The 25,831-nt window shown below is 29.1% G+C and overlaps 2 protein-coding genes across 4 annotated transcripts in view; both read right to left on the reverse strand.

Annotated features, from left to right (window-relative positions):
* Positions 1-1,055: 1,055 nt before the first annotated feature.
* On the reverse strand, positions 1,056-11,643 carry LOC126760353 (uncharacterized). The gene is made up of 2 exons (XM_050475937.1): positions 11,561-11,643; positions 1,056-2,915 (listed from the first exon to the last, which is right to left on the reverse strand). Exons 1-2 carry the CDS (start codon positions 11,562-11,564, stop codon positions 2,605-2,607), a joined length of 315 nt encoding a protein of 104 aa, XP_050331894.1. The 5' UTR covers positions 11,565-11,643; the 3' UTR covers positions 1,056-2,604.
* Positions 5,735-25,831, reverse strand: part of LOC126760352 (serine-rich adhesin for platelets) — a 95,813-nt gene continuing 75,716 nt past the window's right edge. Inside the window, exons 3-6 of one of the 3 annotated variants that reach the window (XM_050475933.1) lie at positions 24,511-24,684; positions 16,498-16,777; positions 12,569-13,909; positions 5,735-6,637 (exon numbers count right to left, since the gene is read on the reverse strand). In XM_050475933.1, coding sequence (XP_050331890.1) covers positions 6,627-6,637; positions 12,569-13,909; positions 16,498-16,777; positions 24,511-24,684 — 1,806 coding nt within the window. In that variant the 3' untranslated portion in view covers positions 5,735-6,626. Of the gene's footprint in view, positions 6,638-11,589; positions 11,939-12,568; positions 13,910-16,497; positions 16,778-24,510; positions 24,685-25,831 lie in introns of all 3 variants that reach the window. The other 2 variants (XM_050475934.1, XM_050475935.1) reach the window with 2 other exon arrangements.

Below are 25,831 nucleotides of genomic sequence, written 5' to 3' on the forward strand. Positions count from 1 at the left end.
ATATTTTATTAAAAATAGTTCAAATTTAAGGTAAGTACATAAGTAGGAATTTATTTATTGAAAAAGTTTTTATTAAAAATTTTTATTGAAAAAAGTAAATTTAAAAATATTTTATAAAAAAATTTTATAAAAAAGTTTTTATTAAAAATAGTTAAAATTTACATAATTTTTCTTTAAAGTAGCGATTTTGCTAAAATTACCTTGAAATAACGATTTTCCCATATACACAAACTAAAATGCTAATTTGCATTAGCGCCATACCGCGCATCGCCGATTCGTGCATTTTTGCAAAATTAAAAATTAACAGAAAACACCAGGCGCCCATAACGCAGCAGCAGGTGGCTGCCATGTTATTAACATTTCCATTAACATGCCCTGCTATAGCCAGAGAATGTTAAGGAATAACATTAGCAGAAAATGTTAGTTAATAACATAGCAGAGAATGCTAAAGAATAACATTAGCACTGAATGTTAGTTAATAACATTAGCAGTGAATGCTAAAGAATAACATTAGCAGAGAATGCTAATGAATAACATTCTGCAGCCACTGCAACAATTTCTGGTACCAGAGAATGTAATAACATTGCAGTCACTTGCTGCTGCATTGTGTACATGGAAAATCGAGATTTCGTGAAATTTTAACAAAATTGGTACTTTAATGAAAAATTCACTAGATTTTTAAATAATTTAACTTTTTTAATAAAATACTTATTTTTTAAATAAAAACTTTTTAATTAATATATTTTAATTCATTTTCTATAGGTATTTTTTTATAATAGTTCTTTTTTGTATTTTTTTAAATATTCTTTTAAAATGATTTTCTATAGACATTTTTTTAAATAATTTTTTTAATATTGTCTTTTTTAATTTTTTTTTAACAATTTTCTTTTTTATATTTTTTTTACATTTCTTAATAATTATATTTTTACATTTTTTATTTATGTTTTTTGAAGTCTTTTTATAAATCTGAAGAAAGGAAAAATTTTGTAAAATATATTTTAAATTAATACTTACTTTCTGTCCCAATCCATAAGCAATAAAAACAACTTTTGTACTTTATTTTAAATTTAAATGCCTTTTAAGCTTTTATTTATTTTCATGTATAATTTTCTTTGTTTGTGTAACATTACGCTTTTGTTTTTTTATTTATCAACTGCACGTTGTTGTATTTTAAATCGCTTATATCTAAAAATGTACGGTATGTGGTATTGTATATATTTAATATGTATGTATGTATGCATGTAAATCAGTAATAATATAATTAATAATCGTATATAGTAAATGGTATGCAATGTATATGTATATATAATATAATATTATTTAATATAAGGTATTATAAGTAAAATACATAATACAAAAAATTAATATATGTATGTATGCATGTATGCAAATCGGCATTAGAGCGCGCGCTTTTCTTTAATTTTTCTTTAAAGCATTTTCGATTTTTTCGAAACTACATAAATTTGACAAGTGTTTTTTTTATTTTTGTATTTAGCAGATGTAACGCATTTGGTTAGAGTTGCGATCATCAATCAGTTCAGCTTGTAGATCAACAACACTTTTTAAATTTATTTTTTTACTCAATTATGCGCTTCAATTTAACGTTTTCTTTAATTGAATTTTTATTGAAGCTCGTTTTTGAGTTTATTTAAATGCAAGTTTTGATATTTATGTATATTTTTTAAGTTTTATATGTAAACAAGAACTGTGTATGTTTCTAATTTGTTTTGTTGATATTTTGACTTTGTTGAATTTAATATTTTATATATTTTTAAGTAAAAAAAAAATTAAAAAAGTTCATATTACAAAAAAATAGCAAATTGTAAATATTAATATACGCAGATATTGGTTTATGCTCAACTTTCCGACAAAAAAAATATGTTTAAATTTTGTTTTAATGTAAACGGGATAATGCAGTATTCACATTTCTGACATTGTGAGCTAATATTTTTTTGACATTATTATTATTATTTTGATTTTTAATTATCTTGTTTCTGTGTATATTTTATCACTACTACACTGTTTTCGCTACGCTCTAATGCTACATACATATATGAAAGTTAATCTAGTATAATTATGTTGCAAAAATTTCTGTATGCTAAACAGACTTTTCATATTAATATTTATTTTATATGATTGCATTACATTTTCATTTCATTTTTGTATTTGTTTTTACTATATTTATATAACAGACAAAAAATTTGCATTGCATTAATTTGACACACATAAAAAGTGCATTAGAATGTATTCATTGTGAAATGCATTTATATAACTAAATTAGTAAAGTAAATAAGCGAGAGAGAGAGAAACGAAAAAATTATAATTATAATGAAATTTACATACAACTAAAGAAGAATGCACGCCTAAACGACTTATAAACTAGTGCAGACATTAACTGCTACGCAAATGTTAAACAATTCCGAAAAGCGCAACGCTTCGGCGGAATATGCGCTGCCAGTCAGCCAGTCAGGACCTACAAACAGTTCGACACCGACATTTGCTTGCCAAATATCCAGTATTATCAGTAATTTCAAAACCCTTTTCGCCTGCTCCACTCGTTGCAGCTGGCACCTTGCAATCTCATGCTTGCTACTTTGCGCTCACTCAATACAATAAATCTGTCTTCTGCGCGCCCTCGCTGTACGCAATGGTGAGATCATCGTTCGCTGGTTTTATATACTGCAAACTCTCCGACTCCTCGGTGTCATCAGCGCCACCATTGCTGTTCGAAACGCCATTACTCTGTCCATTATGTGTAGCTATATTGTTGACGGTGGTGCCGCCATTCGTTGTCGGCGTGGAGGTGTTATTAAAGGCGTGATGACCATTACCGTTAGGTGCACGCGTTACGCCCAGTTGAAAGAGACTCTCGATGGGCGCTTTCACAGGCGTATAAAAACCAAGTGGTGCTGAACCTATGTATAAACACCAAGTGGGTGGATGGGGAGAAAGAGAAAATGAAATATTTGTAATTAGTAAAAATAATGGTGAAATATATATATTTGTCGTATTAAAAAATAATAAATTATATAAAATACTTTAATAAATATAAGTGATGGTAAGGTTAAATTGTGACACTTAAATGCAAAGGAATTTGGCTGTTGCTTATAAAAATGTTGTTGCATGTCACAGTGCGTTCGTATGGCATGTAGCATGTGTGAGGACTTGTTGACACTTTTATTGTTGTTGGATTTGTTTGCAAGATGTTTTTATAGTTAATATTATAAAAGCCATTCACCATTCGGTGCTGTCTGCATGCATTAGAAAATGAAAATAGCTTATACTTTTTCATTATTATAGTTTCTACTACTACACTAAATGATAAAATAGTAAAGATCACCAACCACCAGTCAAGCAAAGTACATATGAAAAATCTACCACATGTTAAACAGCTGCGGTTTTTCGGCCTACAGCTAAATACTTTCTACTCGTCTGTTTTGGTTTTGATTAATTTTTTTCCAGAAATTGAACGCATATAAAATATGGTCATGTTGATTAATGGCAGCTTTTTTAGAAATAACAATTCAACACATATAAATACGTCATAAAAATAATAAAATGTTTACATGTTTTGGTTTTTGAAGCTGTGTTCACTTAAATTGATTTAACTCGGTCATTGCCGTTCTTATTTTGCAAATGCAGCAGTCACATTGGTTCTCATTCGACCAATGGAAATAATTTAAATCTGTTCACACTTAAACTAAACGCCGGAATCGCATTATTCATGCCATTATAAAACTTTTGCAACTTTACTTCTTTTACTTTATACTTTACAAGAAATAACTAATCAATTGAAATAAAAACTGTTTCAAATTGAGCAATACCAAAACACGTGTTTCTGTGTACACAGCTCTTTGCTATCAGAGATATCAATTAACGATTAAGAAGGGGGAAGTCGATAAGTCGATAACAAAGTAAGCTCATTACGTTAACGTAAGCTGGCTTAGAATAATAATTTGCGTTTAAGAAGTTTTATTTCACTTTTAATGTAAAAGAAAAATATTTTTTTTTTTTTTTTTTTTTATTTTATAAAAGCTTACATAATAATACAATTATTTTACAAACTTAAGAAAATACGCAGCACTAGCATCATGGGCTATCGGCCCATAGAAATTAAATTAATAAAAATAAAAAATATTTTTTTTTTATTTCAAAATAAATAAATTTAATAATAATAAATTTAAAAGTAGTATAGAAATTAAATAAATAATTAAAAATAACATCTTTTTACTAAATAATAAAAAACGAAATAAAATATATAATAAAAAATAAACAAACAAAAAAGTTTATTAGAATAATAATAATCAAAAAAAAAAAAAATAATAATAAAAATTTATTTATTAAAAAAAATAAACGAACAAAAAACTTAAAAAAAAGAACAAAAGAATTAAAAAAAAAATAAAGGAACAAAAAAATTAAAAAAAAAACATTAAAACAAATTTAAAAAAAAAAATAAATAAAATAAATGAAAACGAATTTCCCACAAAATAGAAATTTTTTTGAAAGTGTAAAAAAAAAATAAATAAAAATAATAAAAATGTATTTATTTAAATAATAATTAAAAATAAAACATAGAAATGAAAAACAAATAATTAAATATACAATAAGTATGATTTAAAAAAATAAGAAATAATAATTAAATAAATTAATAAAAACATACATATGTATGTATATAAATAAAAAAATTTGGCAAAAATACTAATTTAAAAGTCTTAAAATTAATAAATTTTTTAAATAAATGAATGAACAGAGAATAATAAAAATATAATAATAAAAAGTTAAAAAAAGTTATTTATTAAATAATAACCATTTAAAAAAAAAGAAAAATAAAAATAACAATAATTAAAAATTAAGAACTAATTAAATAAAAATAAATTAATTAATAAAAACATATATTAATGAAAAAATGTAGCAAAAATAAAAAAAATATTGTCTTAAATTTAATTAATTTTTTTTTTTAATTTAATGTCACTATAAATCAGAGAAATGTAATTCCTAAAAAAAGTTAAAAGAAAGAAGCTGTTCATCAACAACAGTCCAAAAATGTTATACCAAATATTATTTCTAAAAGTATGTCCGAAAAAAATGTATTCCCGATACTTTTAAGCGCATATCAAGCAAACTTTCCAAAACATGGTGCTATTTTTGCTGAGAAAATTAAAAAAAAAACAGCTAGTCTGTTTTAGCTTCATATTATTCGTGGTATTACCAAAAATCCTTAAACAAAAAATATAACAAATATCAATTATGTGTTCAATAATAGTGTAGTTTATCGGGTTCTGCTGATATAATAAAGTACACTATCTTTTTTCTAAGAAAAAAATAGAACTTAGAAGACTTTCGACGTTGAAATCTATCATTCGTAGTTCAAGTATTTTCAGCTACCTAGCAAAGTAACACGTTGAAACTAGAGTTGCTAAGTGATTTTTACAATTTCTACAAAAATCTATAAATGGCATGCAATACAATGGAAGTTCGTGATTACAAGACATACATACAAATAAGCATGCAAATGAATTAGTATTAGTGACACATTACAAATATACATTTTTAATTTGTTAATAAAGTGTTGAAGACGAAAACTTGCATTTTTGTTAGTAATAGATAGTAATTTGCTTGCTAATGAGTAATTGTTAAATATAAACCGGTTAGTTACCTCAACTCAAACAGAATTTTCAAAACTGGCCCAACACACGTACACACAATTCGTAGTTTCATATTTTAGTTATAAAAGTTATTTTTTTATTTTTTATTTTCTATTTTTTTATGACAGTAGCTCAACATTCACTACTTATTGCGCACATTTTTGCGTTTCGAATTCGAGGTTAAGCAAAAAAGTGGAATAGTAGTTGGCATTTCACGTACTTCGATCGGTTACTCATTGCGCTTCCGCACATAACGTGAACGCGTAAACGTGCTTACGCCACGTTTAAGGTGTTGTGTGCGTTTATTGAACAGCTGTTTATTTACCGTTGAAAACATTGCGAATTGTGTGTGTTGCTTATATATTTTTTTAATTCATAGCTTGTTGCAGGTTGCTTTGTTGGTTGTTGACGCGTGTGTATGATTTTGTAAAGCATTAGCATTAATTAAACGTAAGTTATAGCGACGCATAATTGCAATTATACGCGTTATTTTTTTGTATTTTTTGAATTATTTTTTTTATGTATTTTTAGTAGTATATAAAAACATTTTTGGCAGTTTCAAGTAATATTATAATTTTAGGTGGTTGTTAGCAGTTTTGAGCAGATTTACTGTCGAGTACTTATAGTTAGCGTTTAGTATTAGGTAGTTAGCAAAGTAACGGTGCTGTTGGTGGTCATGTTGTTGGTTTGGTTGTACGAGTAGCAGACTTTCGAACGGGCGTACGTACGGGCAGGCGGACAATTTAAATAGCTTTGGTAGTATTAGCGTTTATTGTTGTAAAAATTGATTTTTTTTTGGCATTTACGGAGTTTCGTAAAATTTGTGTATTATTTTGTATACGTTACTTTGTTCAAATAAATGTTTTTTGTTTATTTTTCGACATTTAATATTTATCGTTTTCATTCAACGCGCTTTTTCAGTTTAGGCACACTTATACAAACGCATTATAAATATTATTTCGTTAATTTTTATTTAATTATTTAATTTACATCTGCAAAAGATTCATAAAGAGTGAGAAAAATGTTTGATTAGGTTTTGAATTAGAGCAATAAAGGAGTAGGGTATGAAAATGCTGTATACTGTAGGCATAAAAATCACAATTTCAAGCGAAATTCAATCAAATTCATAATTCTGATGTAGAATGTGGCAAAAAATAAAATTGGCACGATATTAAAAGCAAAAAAGTAATATCTTTCATAATATTTTTTTTTCGAAATTTAAAGAAATTAAAAATCAAATCTAAATTATATATATAAATTAAATAAATAAAAATGCATAATAAAATAAAAAAATAAATAAATAAAATAATAAAAAAAAACAATTAAAAAGATTTAGAATTATATTTAAATTTATATTTCTCCATAAACACAATTTATGCAAGTTAATTACTTTAAAAAAAAAGGAATAAAAAACAATAAACTAATTTAAAATCAAATCTTAATTCTACAAAAAATTATTTAAAAAATTTAAATAAATAAAAAATAAAAAAAAATTATAAATAAATAAGAGTGTATAATAATAAAAAGTAAACAAATAATTAATTAAATAAAAAAAAAATCAGAATTATATTTAATTTTATATTTCTCCAATAACACAATTATTTACAAAAGTTACATATTTACTACAAAAAAATTAGAATAAAAAATTAACAAAAAATTAATTTAAATTCAAATCTAAATTATATAAAAAAAATTAAACAAATAAATAGAAATGAATAATAATAAAAAGTAAACAAATAATAATAAATTAAATAAAAAAAGAATTATTAAATAAAAAAAGAAAATTAAATAAAAAAAATTAAATTCAAATTTATATTTCTCCTATAACACAATTTTTTACAAAAGTTAATTATTATTAAAAAAATTAGAATTAAAAAAGTAAGAAAAAATTAATTAAAAAAAAATTAAGTATAAAAAATGAAAATTGTTTTAATTACCATAATGAATTATAAAATTATTTATAAAAGTTAAATTATGATTTAAAAAAAATTAATTTAAAGAAGTAATAAAAAAATAAATAATAATAAAAAAATATGTTTATAGTTAAGATTTTTTATATTAAATTTTAAAAACTTTCTAATTGTATAAAGCATAAAAAATAAAAAAATAGAACTTTTATTATCTTAATATTAAAATTGTTCTTCAAATTTTTTAGTTAAATTATTACAAAAAAATTTGTAAAAATATAGTAAAAAGCTAATTAAAAAAAAACCAGAACAAAGTTTAAAAAATGTAATAAAAAATTAAGCTAAAAAATGCAGAACTAAGTTTAAAAAATTAATTTTAAAAAATTCTGAATTAAGTTTAAGAATTTAAATTTTTTCCTACAGAAGTTAAATAATTTATACATAAAAAACGTAAATTTGAAACATTTTTTCATTTTACAAAATAAACGTAAATAACAAAAAGCGCGAAACTTTATTATTTTAATATCCTTCTCCTCAAGAAATGTAAATATGAAAATTTATTTGTTAAATTGTTATTAAAAAAAAAATAACACAATACTTATAAAATAAGGAAAAAATAAAAAAATATTAAAAATAATAATAAAAAATTAATCAAACATAAAATAAATTATAAACACTTATTTTAAGCGTTAGATATTTTTTATACTCAATTTTAAATATTTTTAAATTTAAAAAAATTACAATAATAAAAAAAGCAGCCTTTAAAAATAAATTGATAAAATTTAAAACTTTAAAGTTTGATTTTAATATTTAAAAATAAAATAAGTTCAGAATAATACCAAAATTAAATTTAAAAAATGTGCTAAATTTAATAAAAAAATAAAAAAAGCATAATAAAATAATAACAAAAATTAAAAAAATATATATACATAAAAATATAAAATATTAAAAATAAAAACCAAAAAAAAAAATGATTACATTAAAAAGAAAAAATAAAATAAAAGATATAAAAAAAATTGCAGCTTTTAAAAAAGAATTGATAAAATTTAAAATTTTAAACTTTAATTTTAATATTTAAAAATAAAATAATATACCAAAATATTAAAATAAAAACCAGAAAAAAATTATGAATTTAAAAAGAAAAAATAAAAGATATATAAAAAAAGTAAAAAAAAATAAATTCATGATTATTAATCAATTATTAACAAAATTTTTGTAATATTAATTCCAAAAAGTTATGATTTTTAAGGAATAAATACCTTACTGAACTAAACTGGCAACATTATTTCTTAAATTAAATCGGTTTATATTCAGTATGAATGTCTGTGCTCAAAATCGTGACTTTTTAACAGCAAACAATATTTTAGAAATTTAGGAAAAAAATATTTTTGCTTATATAACAAATCGGGTATGCTTTTATAACAAATTAAAAACAAATTTTTTAGTATGCATTTAAAAACTTCATCAAAGAAAAACAACAACAAAAACTAGTGAATGATTGTGCACGTGTGTGTGTATGTACATAATATATGCTTGTTTAGCAGGTACAGCGCCTTTAAGTATGCATGTTTTTGGAGTATTTTTGATTGCAGTTGGTAATACCGCCAAACGATTTATTTACAGTTGAAAGGCAAAGTGTAGACGAGTTTTTTTACAGTTTTTTAAGCAAGACAACAACAACAAATTTTAGCGAAACTACACAAATAATATACACAAGTATTGTATACATATGTACTTCTATAATGAGTGGGTTGCCCTAGGTTGAGAATGTTGCGATCCAAATTTTTTTAAAGAATATCTAATGTCCTTCACGTAAAGGATAGATAATATACATTACATATAACTGGATTTTGTCAGTTTACATAAAAAATTGTGATATTTTTATACGCTCTGACAGTTACTGAAATATTTTTATATTTTTATAATTTAATGATTTTAATAAAAAATAATTTTAGTTAAAAAATAAAAAAAAATATATACACATATATGTATATATGTACATATAATTTCTTCTTTTTAGTAAAAATATATATTATATATTATCTGCATTTTATTATTAGCTGAGTTATTTATGTATTAAAGCACAATACAGTCTATTAGAGTTTTATTTTCCAAGCACGTTATGTTACAGTATGGTGTGGAGATTGTATGCTTCCAAGCCCACGATGTTTCAGACAAATCTCGGGAATATGGTATGAAATGGAGTTATAATTTTTATAGCCTTTCACCATGATTGAAAAACATTTTTATAAAGATTATGGGGAATATTGTAGAAATATGAAAATATACATACATACATATGTTGTTACCGAAAACCTCTTAAAGCAGAGAAAGCTCTTGAGTAGATATCGATTGATGTAAAAAAAATTAAAGCGAAAAAAAAACAAATTTGAATAGAAATGTTGTTGAAATTTAGTTAAAACGGTATAAAAGCTTCTTAAACCCGTTATTAATGACACAGGGTCGCATGGGCCCGAGAGTAATGCATTAAAAAATTATTAAATTAACATTTGAAATAATTAGTTTTATTCTACTTTTAAATTTTTCATCCCATATACCGGATTGAAAAAAAAATTATAATTCTAAAAATCGCTTTAAAAATTTTTATTTTAATTTAATATTTTAAAATTAATTTAATATTTTAAAATTAAAAAAAAATATTTCATTACCTAAAAATATTCGTTATCAAGTTTAGGGACAACGTTAAAAAATTAGTTAAGATCCTAAAAATCGGTTTAAAAACTTTAATTTAATATTTTAAAATAAAAAAAAAATATTTTTTCATAAAAATTTTTATTTTAAATGAGAAATTCAAAAAAAATATTTCATTACTTAAAAATATTCGTTATCAAGTTTAGGGACAACGTTAAAAAATTTAAAAAAATTTTAATCACCAATTTTGTTTGAAAATTAAATAAAATTTTTTATTAAATTATAATCAAATACTTTAACACTTTTTGTCTAATTTATATTAAATTGCTTTGATTTACATATAGTGTTTCAGGTAGAAATATGTAAAACTTCCTTTTTTAACCTTGTTCTTTCCAGATATTAATTTGACAATTATTTTTTTACTTGTTACTCAAATTTTTTAACACCAAAGTCTTGGAATAAATATTATATAAAAAAGTTAACATTTTTCAATTAAAAATTGATTTTCTTTTTTAAAAATTTAATATTTTATGAAAATTTAATTTTTAATAACTTTTTTAATTAAAAATTTGATATTTTTTGAAAATCTAATTTTTAATCCAATATTTTGGGGTTAAATATTAAATCAATTTTAAATTTTCAAAAAAAAAATCAATTTTTAAATAGGAATCATGAACTGAATTTTTTTTTTGAAATTCAAAAAACTCAAACTTTTAAATTAAAAAATTTTAAAATTAATTATAAGTTTTGGGATTAAATATTAAATTTTTAATTCCAATTTTGTGATAAAAATTTTGTTTTCAAAACAAAATCAATTTTCAAAAAAAATTCTATTTTTAAAAATCGGAACTATAAATTGATAATGTTTTTGAAAATCAAATTTTAAACCAAAAATTTTGAAAATTTAAATAAATCTTTGTTCTGAAAATTAAATTTTAAATTTTTTAATGTAAAAATTTGATTTAAAAAAATATCAATTGTTAATTCCGATTTTTAAATTTGATTTAATTTAATTTTTTTTAATTCAAAATATAGTTTTGTCTGAAAATTACATTTTTGTTCACAAAATTCGAATTAGAAATTAAAAATTCAATCCCAACACTGGGAGTAAAAATAGAAAATCTAATGTTTACTCCAAAATATTTGAAAAAAATATTCGAAATCTTACTTAAAAGATATCAAGATAAATGAACCGTTAATTCTAATAACTACTTTAGCACAATATTTCGCAATCGATATCTACCAAGTCGATAAATATTACCCACAAGCTTTCTACACCAAAGCGCATGGAAATTATATAGCAAAAATTAAATGAAATCAAGAAAACTGAAAAGGAAGAAAACATAAAGACTTTACACATTATTTTTCACGAGTAAACAATTTACAAAGCAGGCTGACAGGCTGACAGACAGTTGGGCGCACACGCACGAACTCAAACATAGTACAGGGTGTTGCCGGGTATGCGCGAACGCAGCAAAGTGGTAGAAGCAACTGGCAGGGAGAATGGTGAGCTAAGTGCGCCCGATGCCGCTGGTGACGGCGGCAAGTTGGCATTGGCAGAATTATAGTTGACGCGCGTTTTGGATGCGTTAGCGCTAGCATTGTTGTTGCACAGGTTTTGGTTGGCCTTAAATGGTGCTGGACGCAAATACTTGGCAGTACTGTGTTGAGTATTGCCAGCAGTTTTATAATTTATGTTGGCAGCTGCAAAACTATTGTGGCGCGTGCAATTCGCTGCGGAAAATGATGAATAAGAATAGAAAGTGGTTGAAGAAGTTGAAGTGTGCGAAGAAGAAGAAGTGAGACTAGTATTAGTAGATTGGTTGCTAATAATTGGTTGTTCGTTAAGTGTGGTTTGGGTGCAAGTATTGCTTATTAGTGTTGTTATTGTTGGTGTTAGAGTTGTAGGTGCGATAGTAGTTGTAGTAATAGTTGTGTTGTTCTTGTTTTTGGTGTTGGTGCAAACTGTGCGCGTGTGCAACGTGGACGGCAGCGCAACGGAGCTTGCGCTGTCTTGGTTATTAGTTGTTGTAGTTATTGTTGCTGTTGTTGTGGTATTGTTTTGGCTCTCTGTGTGTTGCATACTATTTGCTTGCGCACTATTGGTATTTTCATAGCAACTAGCCTCGGCTAGCGTGATTGTGGGTATGGGATAGAAATAGTCTATCGCATCCTCGAAGCACTCATCGTCGGTCGAGGTACCGTTCAAACTATTACCGATACTTTTTAGTATTTCTTTTTTACACTTATTTACTGCAGTGGCAGCACTGGGCTTGCTATTTGTGATAACTACATTAGCGGGCGTAGGGGACGGACACACATTTGCGGTGGCGCACTCAGCGCGTTCACCACCAGCATTGTTACCAAAAGAAAATGAAGCGCTGCGTTGTTGCTGCGTTGCAGAAGGTGCTACGAGTTGGCTGGATGCGGGACTGCCGCCGCGCTGCTTGGGGTTGACACCGCCGCCACAACGGAACTCATTGCTGCGCGTGCGCAATATGGCTTGCCCAGCGGCAGGCGCTGTTGCCGCAGCGCGTTCGATTTGTAAAAAGCGCGCATACTGAGGTTTATTGAGCACCGCGGGCGTTTTGCGTGGCCGTTGGGCGGAAGTGTTGGCGGCTGCTTCCTCTGTGGGCGATGTTTCGAATAATGTGTGGAACATGGTATATTTGCTTATAGGCTTTTTCGTGGTCGTTGTTGTAATGTTTGGTTTGTTGGCAAACGCTAAATTGTTAGTGTTGTGGCGTGTGACGCCGCCGTTGGCAGCTGTGTTATTACGTTTTAAGACGGTAGAAGTAACATTTTTGCAATTAATTTCGCAAGCAGTTGCACTTGCCAGTTGAAAATCGCGCAAAAGACCCGGTTGCGTGACGCCACGCTTATCGAACGCAATAGGTGACTCCTCTGCGCCTATTGCTAATTTACGAGTTTCTATCGCCTTTGGCTGCTCCATTTTCTGCTGCGCTTTCTGCTCCTCTTGCTCTCCAGCCACTGCTGGCTGACGTTGCCAATTTCCGCTGGCATGTTGTTTACGTATTTCCCGTTTGCTCGAGCCGGCTGCTGTTGTTTGCTGCTCTTCGTTCTTCTTTATTGCTTCCGTCAACGTTTTTATGTCTTTTTGCTGCTCCATTTCCGCCTCCAACTTAAATTGTGGCAACGCACTCGCAGGCGATGCCACCTCCTTTGTTGCCGTCGGCGCTGCGTGTGTGGGCTGCCGCATTATTGCGTATCCCTCGAAACGCTTCACTGGCAGTGGCGGTTTCTGTTGCGCTACTGGCCGCTGCTGTGACTGTGCCGGTTTGCTTTTCTGCTGCGGCAGTGTCGTCAGTAGCATTGGCAACGGCAAGTCGGTGGGCCGTTGTGGCAACGTCGACGGCTGTGGCGGCAAGCGTGCCGCAGCTGCGCAAGTTTGGACTGGTTCGGCGTGCTTGTCGGAATTTTCGGCGCGCGGCGGCGACGGCGTTGGTTGTTGTGAGGCGTTGCATGCTATTTCGCGCTGTGGTTGCAATAAAAGAGTCTTCTCCGCCGAATTGGATTGCAGTGGCTCTGCGGATAAAAGCGCTGCTGCTGCTGCAGCGCTCACGGCATTTTGCGCCTCTTTTAGTGTCAGCGACTGCTCCAGTTGTTGTTGAGGCGGTTGCTGTTGCTGTTGCTGCTGCTCCTGTTGTTGTTGTGACATTATACCCTTGTCTAAAATTGGGTAATCTGCAAAAATTGTGTGCATTTTTTGTTTGTTCTATTTTCTATTGTTTTCTTTGCAAATATGAGAGAACTGGCTGTGGTATTGAGCGATTTTCTATTCATTGGCTTATGAAATCGAACAGTTATGTAAATTTTGAAAAGAGATAAATGCATTTGTGGGGATATTCGGAAAGAAAAGTATACTGATTTTGAAAATAAATTCGAAAAAAGTGCGCTTAGAGTGGGTGTGTAAAAAGTTTTGGCGGAATCAGTTTGTACTAAGGCGCGAAATATTTGCCAATTTCAATTTATAGTTATTGGGACACTATGATATATGCTTGAATTGTGTTTTTGTATACACTAACAATGAAAGGATCACCTAAAATAGGGCTTAGAAGAATATGTAAGAGAGATTTACGCTAAGATCTATGTATATTATGCTATAATTAAGCGGTCTAGGATCCTTAACGCTTTGGCTGAAAAATCATATCACGACGACAAAAAACCTTCCTTGACACAAGGACGTGTTTGACTAAAGATGAGATATCATTCTAATATACCACTTAGTTAATTATATGTAAGGTATCCAGAGGTGACTGAAATTGGATTCTCAAAACTCAGATTGTCGAAGTTGGAGCTTCAGCTGAGTAAAATCAACAAAGCGCCACGATTGAGTAGAATAATATTCGCTATTAGCAATAATCTGACATCGGAATCACAGTGTGGTTATTTATGTCAAGCTTTATGCGGGTATGCGCGAACGCAGCATGTATGAAATTCGGAAACGCAAAACCTTGATAGTCAAAACCGGAATACTTGCTAAATGAGATCAACGAAGAATCACGATTGGGCTAAATATTACTCGTTTTCTCAGATATCGGAACAACATAGTAACTGCATTTTTGGCTTTTTCCTTATTAGAGTGGTATATTTGGAAGCTTCTGAAAGCAGAGTCCCAAAAGTCTTAAGTCATCTCCGAACGATTGTTGCGTCCTAAACTCGAAGAGGAACTGCTTTTACAAAAAAAAATATTGCATCTAGGATATGAACGGACTATTTACCGAGTTGCGATTATGGAAGAGAAAGCGCACGGGCGTAGAGGAATAATCATTATAAAAATTTCGTTTAGAAAAAATATTCTCGAGTGAAATTTTAAAAGTTTTCCCCAATTATAACCTCAAAAAATTTAAATTACCAGCACTCGAACTGCATAGGATTGTGAGCTGCCAATAATTTTTTTACAAAGATGACCTGAAAACACTTTTCATGAAATAGAATGAATGATATTTTCAACTAGCAAAAATATGAACGATTTTGGACAGCGGAAATTGTGTTTGGAAAAAATTTTCATTTCATGGAAACACTCAAAACAGGTTGTATACAAGAAAGGGGACTTTTGGTAATACCACCAACCTTAAAATTTTCAAAATTTTACGAAATGGTGTTGTTAGTATTTTCAAAATCTGTTTTTTCTTGCTAAATCTACACTGTTTGAGCTCGTCGAAACAATCGAGCAGACAAGGCGGTAACTCGGCAGTATTGAGCGTATTATTGTCAACTGTAACAGAAGTGGCTGAAACTGAAGAGAGAGAGAGAGAGAGTAAAGAAATAGTGTTGCTGAAAACGTAAAGTTTTGCGTGCAAGTTTTATTCGATGCTTACAAAATTAACCGAAATTGGGGCACACTGACGGCAAGTTTTTACATATTAAATTTTTTTATATTTGAAATTTTTAAGGGCGTTTTTGATTTTAGGTATTATAATTAATTTTTTGTGAATTTACGTTTTATTAATTAATTTTATGTTGTTGTTTTGCTATATTCAACTGTGTTTAACGTATTCGTCGCCAATTGTTTGTTGTGTTGCGGCGTAATTTCAAAAGTATTGTTTATTTTTATATAATAAAAATGTCAAAATTTTAAAAAAATTTTAATTTTAGTAGTGTTGTTGTAGTGTTACTAGGGGTACACAAGTGCAAAAAAGTAATTTTAGGTTAGAAGAGTAAGAAAACATACAAAAAATAGGGGTAAAACCGAAAGCTGATAGAAAAGTTGGTAAGATTGTAACTGTATTTTAGGAAAATTAAGTTGTCCTTACTCGATAAAAAACACAAATTATTGTAAAAAAAGTTGTTAGAAAACATAGAAATTCAATTTATGTATGCAAAAGAGCAGCAAACGAGACTAAGACCATGGTAAGAATGCAAACAAAAATGTAGAGAGTTACTACAGACACTTATTAAGACAGCTTAACAATTAGAATAATAGAAATGATAACAACAAATAGAAATATATGTGAAGAAGAAATTTAGTTGAACAAAGACGATACAAACAAACTAAAGAGAGACATTTTCATATATAATATTATCAAACAAACAAACAATAACATAGAAATGTAGAATTGTATAAGGCAAAATTCAAAAAACAAAAAAAAAAGAAACATTTAACAACAAACATATGTAAATGATTGTTGCATATGAAAAGCCAACAAATGTGATGAACAATTTTTCGTGTTTTCCTTTTTTTCTTTGTATGTATGTTATTAATATTATTAGTTGTGTAATGGTTAATGACAAGTGTACAGCAATTAGACATTGAACTTTGAATCACTTACCTAATGGCAAATTCCCCAGTATATTTTTCGTTGGCGTATTTGTTGCGCTGCTGGCATTATTGGCGGGTGATGAGGTATTCGCCGGCGTTGGCAGTTGTATAATCTCATCAACGGCTACATGATGGTGTCGCGCTGGTGAAGAATCCGTTGTGTCATTTAATGATAGGTTCTCATAGGCGCCTATCAGCGCATCATTGCTGTAGGAATCGTCAATGATTAGCGATGCCTCAGAGGGATATTCAAAGGTGGAGGTGAGCGTATCATTGAATTGTACGCGGAACTGTATGAGAAAGAAAAAAAGAGTCGAAATGTTTAAAATAATATATTTTATACAAATATTTTTTAAAATTAGTAACAAACTTGTATATTAAAAATTACATACAAAATTAAAAACATTTAAAAAAAAATTACAAAAAAAAAATAAGAATAATTAAAAAAAACCAAAAAAATAATCAAAAAATAAAAATAAAAAAGATTAAAAAATAAAAAAATAAAACAAAAATGAAATAAACAAAATCAAAATACGAAAATAAACTTAAGGAAAATATATTAGAAAAAAATCTTATCGAATCAAAAAATTAGAAAAAAAGTTATGTAAAAGAATTTAAAGATTATACGAAAATAAAACAAAGGCATTTGTTGTTATATTAAAAATTATATCACACATAAAAAAAGAAAAAAATTAAAATAAATAAATTTCTTAAAATTATAATGTATATCTATACAAAATTATAAAAATAATAGTTCAAACACGGAGAAAAGAGAATTTAAAACAGAAAAATATGAATAACAATTTAAAAATATTATTTTATATAATATAACAAATAAAAAATAAATTTAAAAAAATAGTTAAATCTTTATATTAAACAAATGTATCAGCAAGTTTAAAAAAATAAACAAAATAATTAAATGATGAAAAAATACAATTTAATATTATATTTAACAAATTGTAAAAATAAAATTTGAAAAAAAAAATAGAAAATATAACAGATAAAACATAAATTTAAAAACGTAATATCTTTAAATTAAAAAAATGTATCAGCAAAATTAAAAATAAATTAAAATTTTTAAATATTAAAAAAATAATATTGCATTTAACAAATTATAAAAATAAAATTTGGAAAAAATCGAAAAAATACAAATACATACAAATTAAATTCAAAAAATCTTTATCTTTATATTAAACAAACTTATCAGAAAAATTTTGCAAAAAAGAAAAATTTTAAAATATTTATAAAATAAAACCATATCTTGCTATTATAAAAATAAAATTTGAGAAAAAAATCGAAAAATAAAACTGATAAAATTTCAATTAAGAAATCGTAATACCTTTATATTAAAAAAAATTTATCAGCAAATTTAAAAATAAAAATAAAAAATTTTAAATATAATTAATATTGTACATATTTAACAAATTATAAAAATAAAAATTGAAAAAATCTAAAAATATTATAAATAAAAATTAAATTCAAAAAATCGTGCATCTTTATATTAAACAAAAAAAGAAAAATTGTAAAAAACAATTTAATATTATATCTAACTATTACAAAAATAAAATTTGAAGAAAAAAATCGAAAAATATAACAAATAAAAATTAAATAAAAAAAATTTGGAAATCTTTAAATATTAAAAAAATGTATCAGCAAAATTTTGAAAAAATAAAAATTTTAATATAAAACAATGTAATATTATATCTAACTATTATAAAAATAAAATTTGAAGAAAAAAATCGAAAAATATAACAAATAAAAATGAATTAAAAAAAATTGGAAAATCTTTATATTAAAAAAATGTATCAGCAAAATTTTGAAAAATATAAAAAAAAATAATTTAATATTATATCTAACTATTATAAAAATAAAATTTGAAGAAAAAAATCAAAAAATATAACAAATAAAACTTAAATAAAAAAATCGTTAAATCTTTTGTATAGAAAAATTTATTAGCAAAATTGAAAAAAAAGAAACATTTTAATATAAAAAAAACAATTTTATCAATTACAAAAAAAAAATTAAGAAAAAAATAGAAAAATATAATAAATAAACATTAAATTAAAACAAATTGTAAAATCTTTATATTAAAAAATGTATCAGCTAAATTAAAAATAAATAAAAATTTTAAAATATTAAAAAATAAAAGATAAAAAATCATTTAACAAATTATAAAAATAAAATTAAAAAAAAACTCGGAATATAAGTATAGTACAATGATGAAAGCTACAAAAAAAAAGAAAGAACAAAAAAAATATTAAAGAACAAAAATAATGTACATATGTATGTCGTAATACTCGAAGAATTATGAATATTATGAAATGATAAGCAAACATAAAATAACTTCGAAAACAAAATAGTTTTGGAAAAAATATATTTCATTTGAAATTTAAAGAAATAATTTTTTTAAAAATATTTTAAGAAATATTATTTGGCCTTAAGGTGCTGTTGCAAATTTCTAATCATTTTACACTAATATTTTTTAGATACAAATTTACGTTGTCATAACGATCTTTTAGGCCTAAGCTAACATAACCTCTTAGTTGTAAATAATTTATTGTAGGGTTTTCCACTTAAAATGCAACTTTTCTCCACTTATAGAAAAAGAGCGCGCATAATTTTTTACAATTTGGCGATAACTTATGCAAAACTTGGCACGATTTACACTTTAAATTTGTTTTTGTATATGTATATTTAAAAATATTTCACATACTTATCAGTATGCAGGCAACAGCAATTTGTACATTTCTTCCACACACAACATTTAAGTCGCGATCTTTACACCAAATTGCTGTTACATCACAACACAAAAAGCTTAAATCGTGCATTGGCATTTTTACAGAGGAAAAAAACACGTGCCATTTATTGACGTAATTCGATTTTAAGTAAGTAAGTATGTATGCATGTAGTATGTTAAAAAGTGGGAACTGCAGAAAACTATTTATTTATAAGGCGCACAACCAAAGGTGTTGTCAGCAAAAGGGTGAATTGTTATAAAATTGGAGCGTGTGACGAATTAATTGCGTTTGAAAAATGCAATAGTGACGAAATCTGTACGCAAGTATGTATGTATGTACTTATGTCTATATTGAGACCAGTAATATGAAAAGTAACACTCATTATTCAGCAATAAAAACAAATTTGTCGATATTTATGTACATTCAAATGCACTTTGGCAATATTTAATTGAATGAACGAAATGCATTAAGAGCATTCGTTTGTACGAATTAGTTGTTAGGTGTGTGAGAAGCGGTATATTATCATATGCATGCATAAACATGATTGATGCAAGATACATATTTGTAAAGAAGATAAAGCGCACTTGAAATAAATTAATAAATATTTATAATTTTTTGTAGCACTGTGATAAGTGGTATAATAGGAAATTATTAAAAATTGTATTGAAAAAAAAATACATAATAACGAGTAGCCATAAGAGCACATACATATGTATGTAAGTAAGTATTTCACACAGTTCAGAAAGTGATTTTCTTGCACAGAACTTGCCATTAAGTGTTCGTATGTACATACATACATATGTATGTATGTACATATGTATATGCAATTCTATGGCGGAAACGAGAATAAATAAGTAATAACCTCTGAAATTTCACGATTTAAACCGAGAAATGTTTCTTAGTTAGCACTGGGAGAATTAAAACCAGTTCGGTTGTCCGAATTTTCATCAATGACACTGAACTTCTTCAGTTGTGACATATTAGAGATATCAAACACGAGCGATAACGTTAAATAAACGGTACATGTATTGTAAAATTGACAATGATAGCTTCGTAAAAATAAAAGCAATCAATAAACTTAATGGCCGCCTTTAAATTTCATAATAAAATCAGTTTGTGGCAATTGAAATCTCATGTCCCCTCCACTAATAATATGCACACCCTCATTTTCAGCATATAATGGACACTGTTGACGCATTTTAATCACAATGAGTTGACATAGGACCGACTATGAAACCGGAAATAACACTTTAGCGCCTACAATAATGACCAATGCAGCTTTATTACTAAGCAAGCAGGGTACAAGAAAATACATATGTATGTATATGCACAAATGAATACTGGCAATTGGCAAACATACATACATATGTATATATATAAATATATATATTTCATACTATGTACATATTTTAAATATTATGTTGTCAGTTTTTGTTTACTCCAGCGCATATTTTGAAAAAATAACACGAAAAACAAATTGTATAGGAGAACAAAAGTGAAAAGGGGCCATAACATGAAGAGATTGCGCGCTGGAATTTCATTTAATTTTCATGCCCGGTTGGTCGCCTGCTCATGGCGTAATTGTCATGCGCATAGAATATGTGAAATCCGAGTAAACAAAATATGCAAAAATTTATTTGCGCATATCGTTAGCGTTTGAAAGAGGAACAAAAACAAAAGTAGTGCGCCCCTCCATATATATGTATGCATACGAAACAATTCCGATAAAAGTTCCCTTGCGCTTCATTGCGGGTTGCCTAAAATGTAAGCACGTCAGCGTATTTTGCTAATTTGCCTACCAAATAGGCATGTTAGAAATTTTGCTAGACTTATTTTTCATTTAACTGTCAATTACTAGCGAAAACAATAGATAGCGAATGTGACTTACCGACACAAAACCTGATTGGGGCGAAACTAAAAGCAAAAGTGATAGAAATGTAAAAATGCTATAGCTTGCGCTTGAGCATAAGCAGTATACTTTACAAATATGTATGTATGTATGTATGTATATCATTGCCAAAAAAAAAAAAGTAGAAAATATTTACTTTACAAATAAACTAGAACCAAAAAGATTTATAAAAAAATAATAAAAACAAGTAAGAAAGGGCTAACTTCGGGTGTCACCGAACATTTTATACTCTCGAATGATAAAGTGATAATCGAGATTTCATTATACGTCATTTACATATTTTTCAAATACCGTATTTTTGTAAAGTTTTATTCCGCTATCATCATTGGTTCCTAATGTTTATACTCCTATTATACAGAGAAGGCATCAGATGGAATTCAAAATAGCTTTATATTGGAAGAAGGCGCGGTTGTGAACCGATTTCACCCATATTTCGTACATGTCATCAGGGTGTTAAGGAAATATTATATACTGAATTTCATTGAAATCGGTCTAGTAGTTCCTGAGATATGATTTTTGGTCCATAAGTGGGCGAGGCCACGCCCATTTTCAATTTAAAAAAAAAGCCTGGGTGCAGCTTCCTTCTGCAATTTCTTCCGTAAAATTTAGTGTTTCTGACGTTTTTTGTTAGTCGGTTAACGCACTTTTAGTGATTTTCAACATAACCTTTGTATGGGAGGTGGGCGTGGTTATTATCCGACTTCTTCTATTTTTGAACTGTATATGGAAATGCCTGAAGAAAACGACTCTATAGAGTTTGGTTGACATAGCTATATTAGTTTCCGAGATATGTACAAAAAACTTAGTAGGGGGCGGGGCCACGCCCACTTTTCCAAAAAAATTGCATCCAAATATGCCCCTCCCTAATGCGATCCTTTGTGCCAAATTTCACTTTAATATCTTTATTTATGGCTTAGTTATGACACTTTATAGGTTTTCGGTTTCCGCCATTTTGTGGACGTGGCAGTTGGCCGATTTTGCCCATCTCGAACTTAACCTTCTTATGGAGCCAAGGAATACGTGTACCAAGTTTCATCATGATATCTCAATTTTTACTCAAGTTACAGCTTGCACGGACGGACGGACGGACAGACGGACGGACAGACAGACATCCGGATTTCGACTCTACTCGTCACCCTGATCACTTTGGTATATATAACCCTATATCTGACTCTTTTAGTTTTAGGACTTACAAACAACCGTTATGTGAACAAAACTATAATACTCTCCTTAGCAACATTGTTGCGAGAGTATAAATATAAATTGATATAAAAGTGAAAATAAAAGTAGAATATGATCGGACGAAAGCATGCCCGACGATTGGAATTTAAGTGTGCCCTACCCAATCCACAAAAACGAAGAGCACACAATCTCCTCAACATCGCATATAAAGTTATATCGAGCGTACTGTGTGAAAGATTAAAGTCCACAGTCAACAAACTGATTGCACTTTATCAGTGTAGCTTTAGATCTGGAAAATCTACAATCGACCAGATATTCAACATGCGCCAAATCTTGGAAAATAACCGCGGCCACCTCTTCGTCGATTTTAAAGCCGCCTTCGACAGCACGAAAAGGAACTGCCTCTATGCCGCTATATCTGAACTTGGTATCTGCGCAAAGCTAATACGGCTGCGCAAGCTGACGTTGACCAACACCAAAAGCTCCGTCAGGATCGGGAAGAAGCTCTCCGAGTCGTTCGATACTAAACAAGGTTTCAGATAAAGCGACTCCCGTAACTACTTCAATCTACTGCTGGAGAGAATAATTCGATCTGCAGAGCTGAATCGAGAAGGCACAATCTTTTATAAGAGTGTACAGCTGCTGGCGTACGCCGATGATATTGATATCATTGGCCTCAAAAACCGCGCCGTTCGTTCTGCTTTCTTCAGATTGGATAAGGAAGCGAAGCGTATGGGTCTGGTTGTGAACGACGACAAGATGAAATATCTCCTGTCATCAAAGAAACAGTCGTCGCAATCGCGACTTGTTTTCCACTGTTGACAGTCATAACTTCGAAGTAGTAGATAATTTCGTGTATCTTGGAACCGGTATTAACAGCAACAACAACGTCAACCTCGAAATCCAACACAGAATAACTTTTGCCAACAGATGCTACTTCGGACAGAGTAGACAATTGAGAAGTAAAGTCTTCTCTCCACAAACAAGGGCCAAACTCTACAAGTCACTCAACATCCGCGATGATGATGGAACGATGAGCTGTACGAAATATACGACGACATTGACTTAATTCAGCGAATTAAGAGATAGCGGCAACTCTGGCTAGGTCATGTCGTCTAAATGGATGAAAACACTCCAGACCTGAGAGTATTCGACGAAGTAACCGCCGGAAGAAGCAAAGGAAGAGAAAGACCGTTGGAAAGACCAGGTGGAGAAGAACCTGGATACTCTTGGAATTTACGATTGGCACCAAACAGTGAAAAGAAAGAACGACTGGCTGGTGTAAATTTGGTTAGAACTTCGTAAGTGGTGTCTACGCCAATTAAGAAGAAGTAGAAAAGACACTTGCCGAAACACACAATTCAGAACACCAAGAATAAATCACATACAATTTATAATAGAGCTAAAGTTATGTAATATTTAAACAACAATACAAATTAAAAAAAAATTATTAATTAAAAATTTTATAGATAACATGATTTACGAGCACTTGTGGAATTCCCTTGGCGGCAAATACATACTATATGCGATTTTAGATATGGAATATGGAACGTGCTGATAAAATTCTATTTAAATAAACTGCTTCAATAAATACCAAAATGTTGAAAAATGAAGTTACGCTTTCAAACTAACGGGAACAGTCATCATTTACGTAACCAATTAACAGCAAACGAACTATCTAATCTTATAAAATCGCAGATAGTAACGCATATTGTATGATAAAGTTTCTTAAATTTGGCCACTTTGCGTGATAATTTATAGTTGAAACACGCTGTTATAAAACGGTTTACACAAAACAATAAACATTTGAATAATGTGGCCTCTTAACTTTCTAAAGGAGATCGTTCAAAAGTATTTGATAATTGCGGCAAGCAAAAAGCGCTAAATAAATGGTTGCCATTCATTTAAGCTACGCATAAAAATTAAATATAATAGAGACAAATTAGTGGACATTAATTTCTAATATTTAGTTATTGCGGTTAAAAACCACAAACATGTTTTTCACTCAATTATTTTTAAACGACGCTCTAAGACACGAATATTTTATTTTCGTCTTTCTTTTTTTTTAACTATATTCTTTTAAAACTTAATGGTTTAAGTGAAAAATGAAGCGTGTTGCAAATAATTGTTAGCACATTTATGCCTCAAGAGTAAGAGTGTTAGAGAGTAAATTAATGAAGTTCATTCTACTTACCGTTGCTTCTTTGGATTTCTGTCGGATGCTTGACTTTCCATCGATCACAATATTAGCATTTTCGAATTCAACATCGCAGGGTGATGGTGGACACATAGAGAAATCATCATAATCCGAGTCTGTTGAAGTTTCTAATGAGAGATCACCAAGTAGCACGAAACCAGATTCATTTGGCTGCAGAAGAAAAAGAGAGAAATTGAAACATAAGCGTTTAGTATGCAAACATTTAAGAAAATAATGAATTGAGTAAGAAAAATTACGCCAATAAAAAGAAAATTATGTGGCACAAACACAGTTTTTATTATATGACTGCTTACACGACAAACAGCGTTCATTTAGTTGAGGTTATATGCGCCTATATGCAATCATTTATCAAGGTCGTGTCGTTGACATTATTTATACCATACATACATACAATATTTGCTGGAGCATACGCCTTTGAATGCTTGATCAAGCAACGTTTGCCACAAATTGACACTTGACTTTGTTGGCGGCAATTCACAGCTGACACAAAACATGACAGCTGGCCAGTTGTTGATATAACAAATGCGAAAGTACTAATGGAGTAAAACAACGAAAAACAAGAAAAAACCGAACTTAAGTCATAATACCCTTCATGTTTTAAAAAAGTTTTTCATACAAAAACTTGATTTTGATCGTTCAGTTTGTATGGCGCCTATATGTTATAGTGGTAAGGCTGAGCTCAGGCTACTACCGGGGTCACAGCTGGCGGATAGTGGACGGCCTACGCTAAGTAGGTTAGCTGCGAATAGAAATATGCAGCCCCCGACCAAGAGCTGCTAGAGAGGAGGGTTTGATTCAAAACGCCTCACGCTCCCAATGAACCTCCCGCGAAGAGGCGAGGAGATGCCGCCTTTAAATTAAGCGTCCACAACCCCCATCGGAGTTGCACCGAAGGAGAACCATCAGAATCGAGGCCAGCAAGATTCTGATTATGGAGTACTAGAAACCCGGAATGGATTAGTTTTACAAAGGGCTGCTGAGGGCAGTATTCTATCACCTCAGTAGGTAAGAGTGACATCTTATCGAAATGGCTGGCAGTTTAATACTGTTCTCACCTCCGTCTCGTTAAAACTCTGGTAGGTCTTCAAGTATGTTCAATGCAAGTCGCCATAATTTTTTGGCCGTACAGGTTCAGTTGAGACGGGCTCCTGATTCGTGCCCGAACCTGGCTGTAAACATAAGCTCCCATAACGACTTGTTCCAACCCTTGCGTGGCCCGCCTGCTTGCATAGATAACCGCGGGGTTCATAAAGGGCAACTGTTAAACGTGCGGTGATAGTGACTTGTAGCGGAGACC

This window comes from Bactrocera neohumeralis, chromosome 5 (assembly GCF_024586455.1).
Source record: "Bactrocera neohumeralis isolate Rockhampton chromosome 5, APGP_CSIRO_Bneo_wtdbg2-racon-allhic-juicebox.fasta_v2, whole genome shotgun sequence".
Taxonomy (NCBI): domain Eukaryota; kingdom Metazoa; phylum Arthropoda; class Insecta; order Diptera; family Tephritidae; genus Bactrocera; species Bactrocera neohumeralis.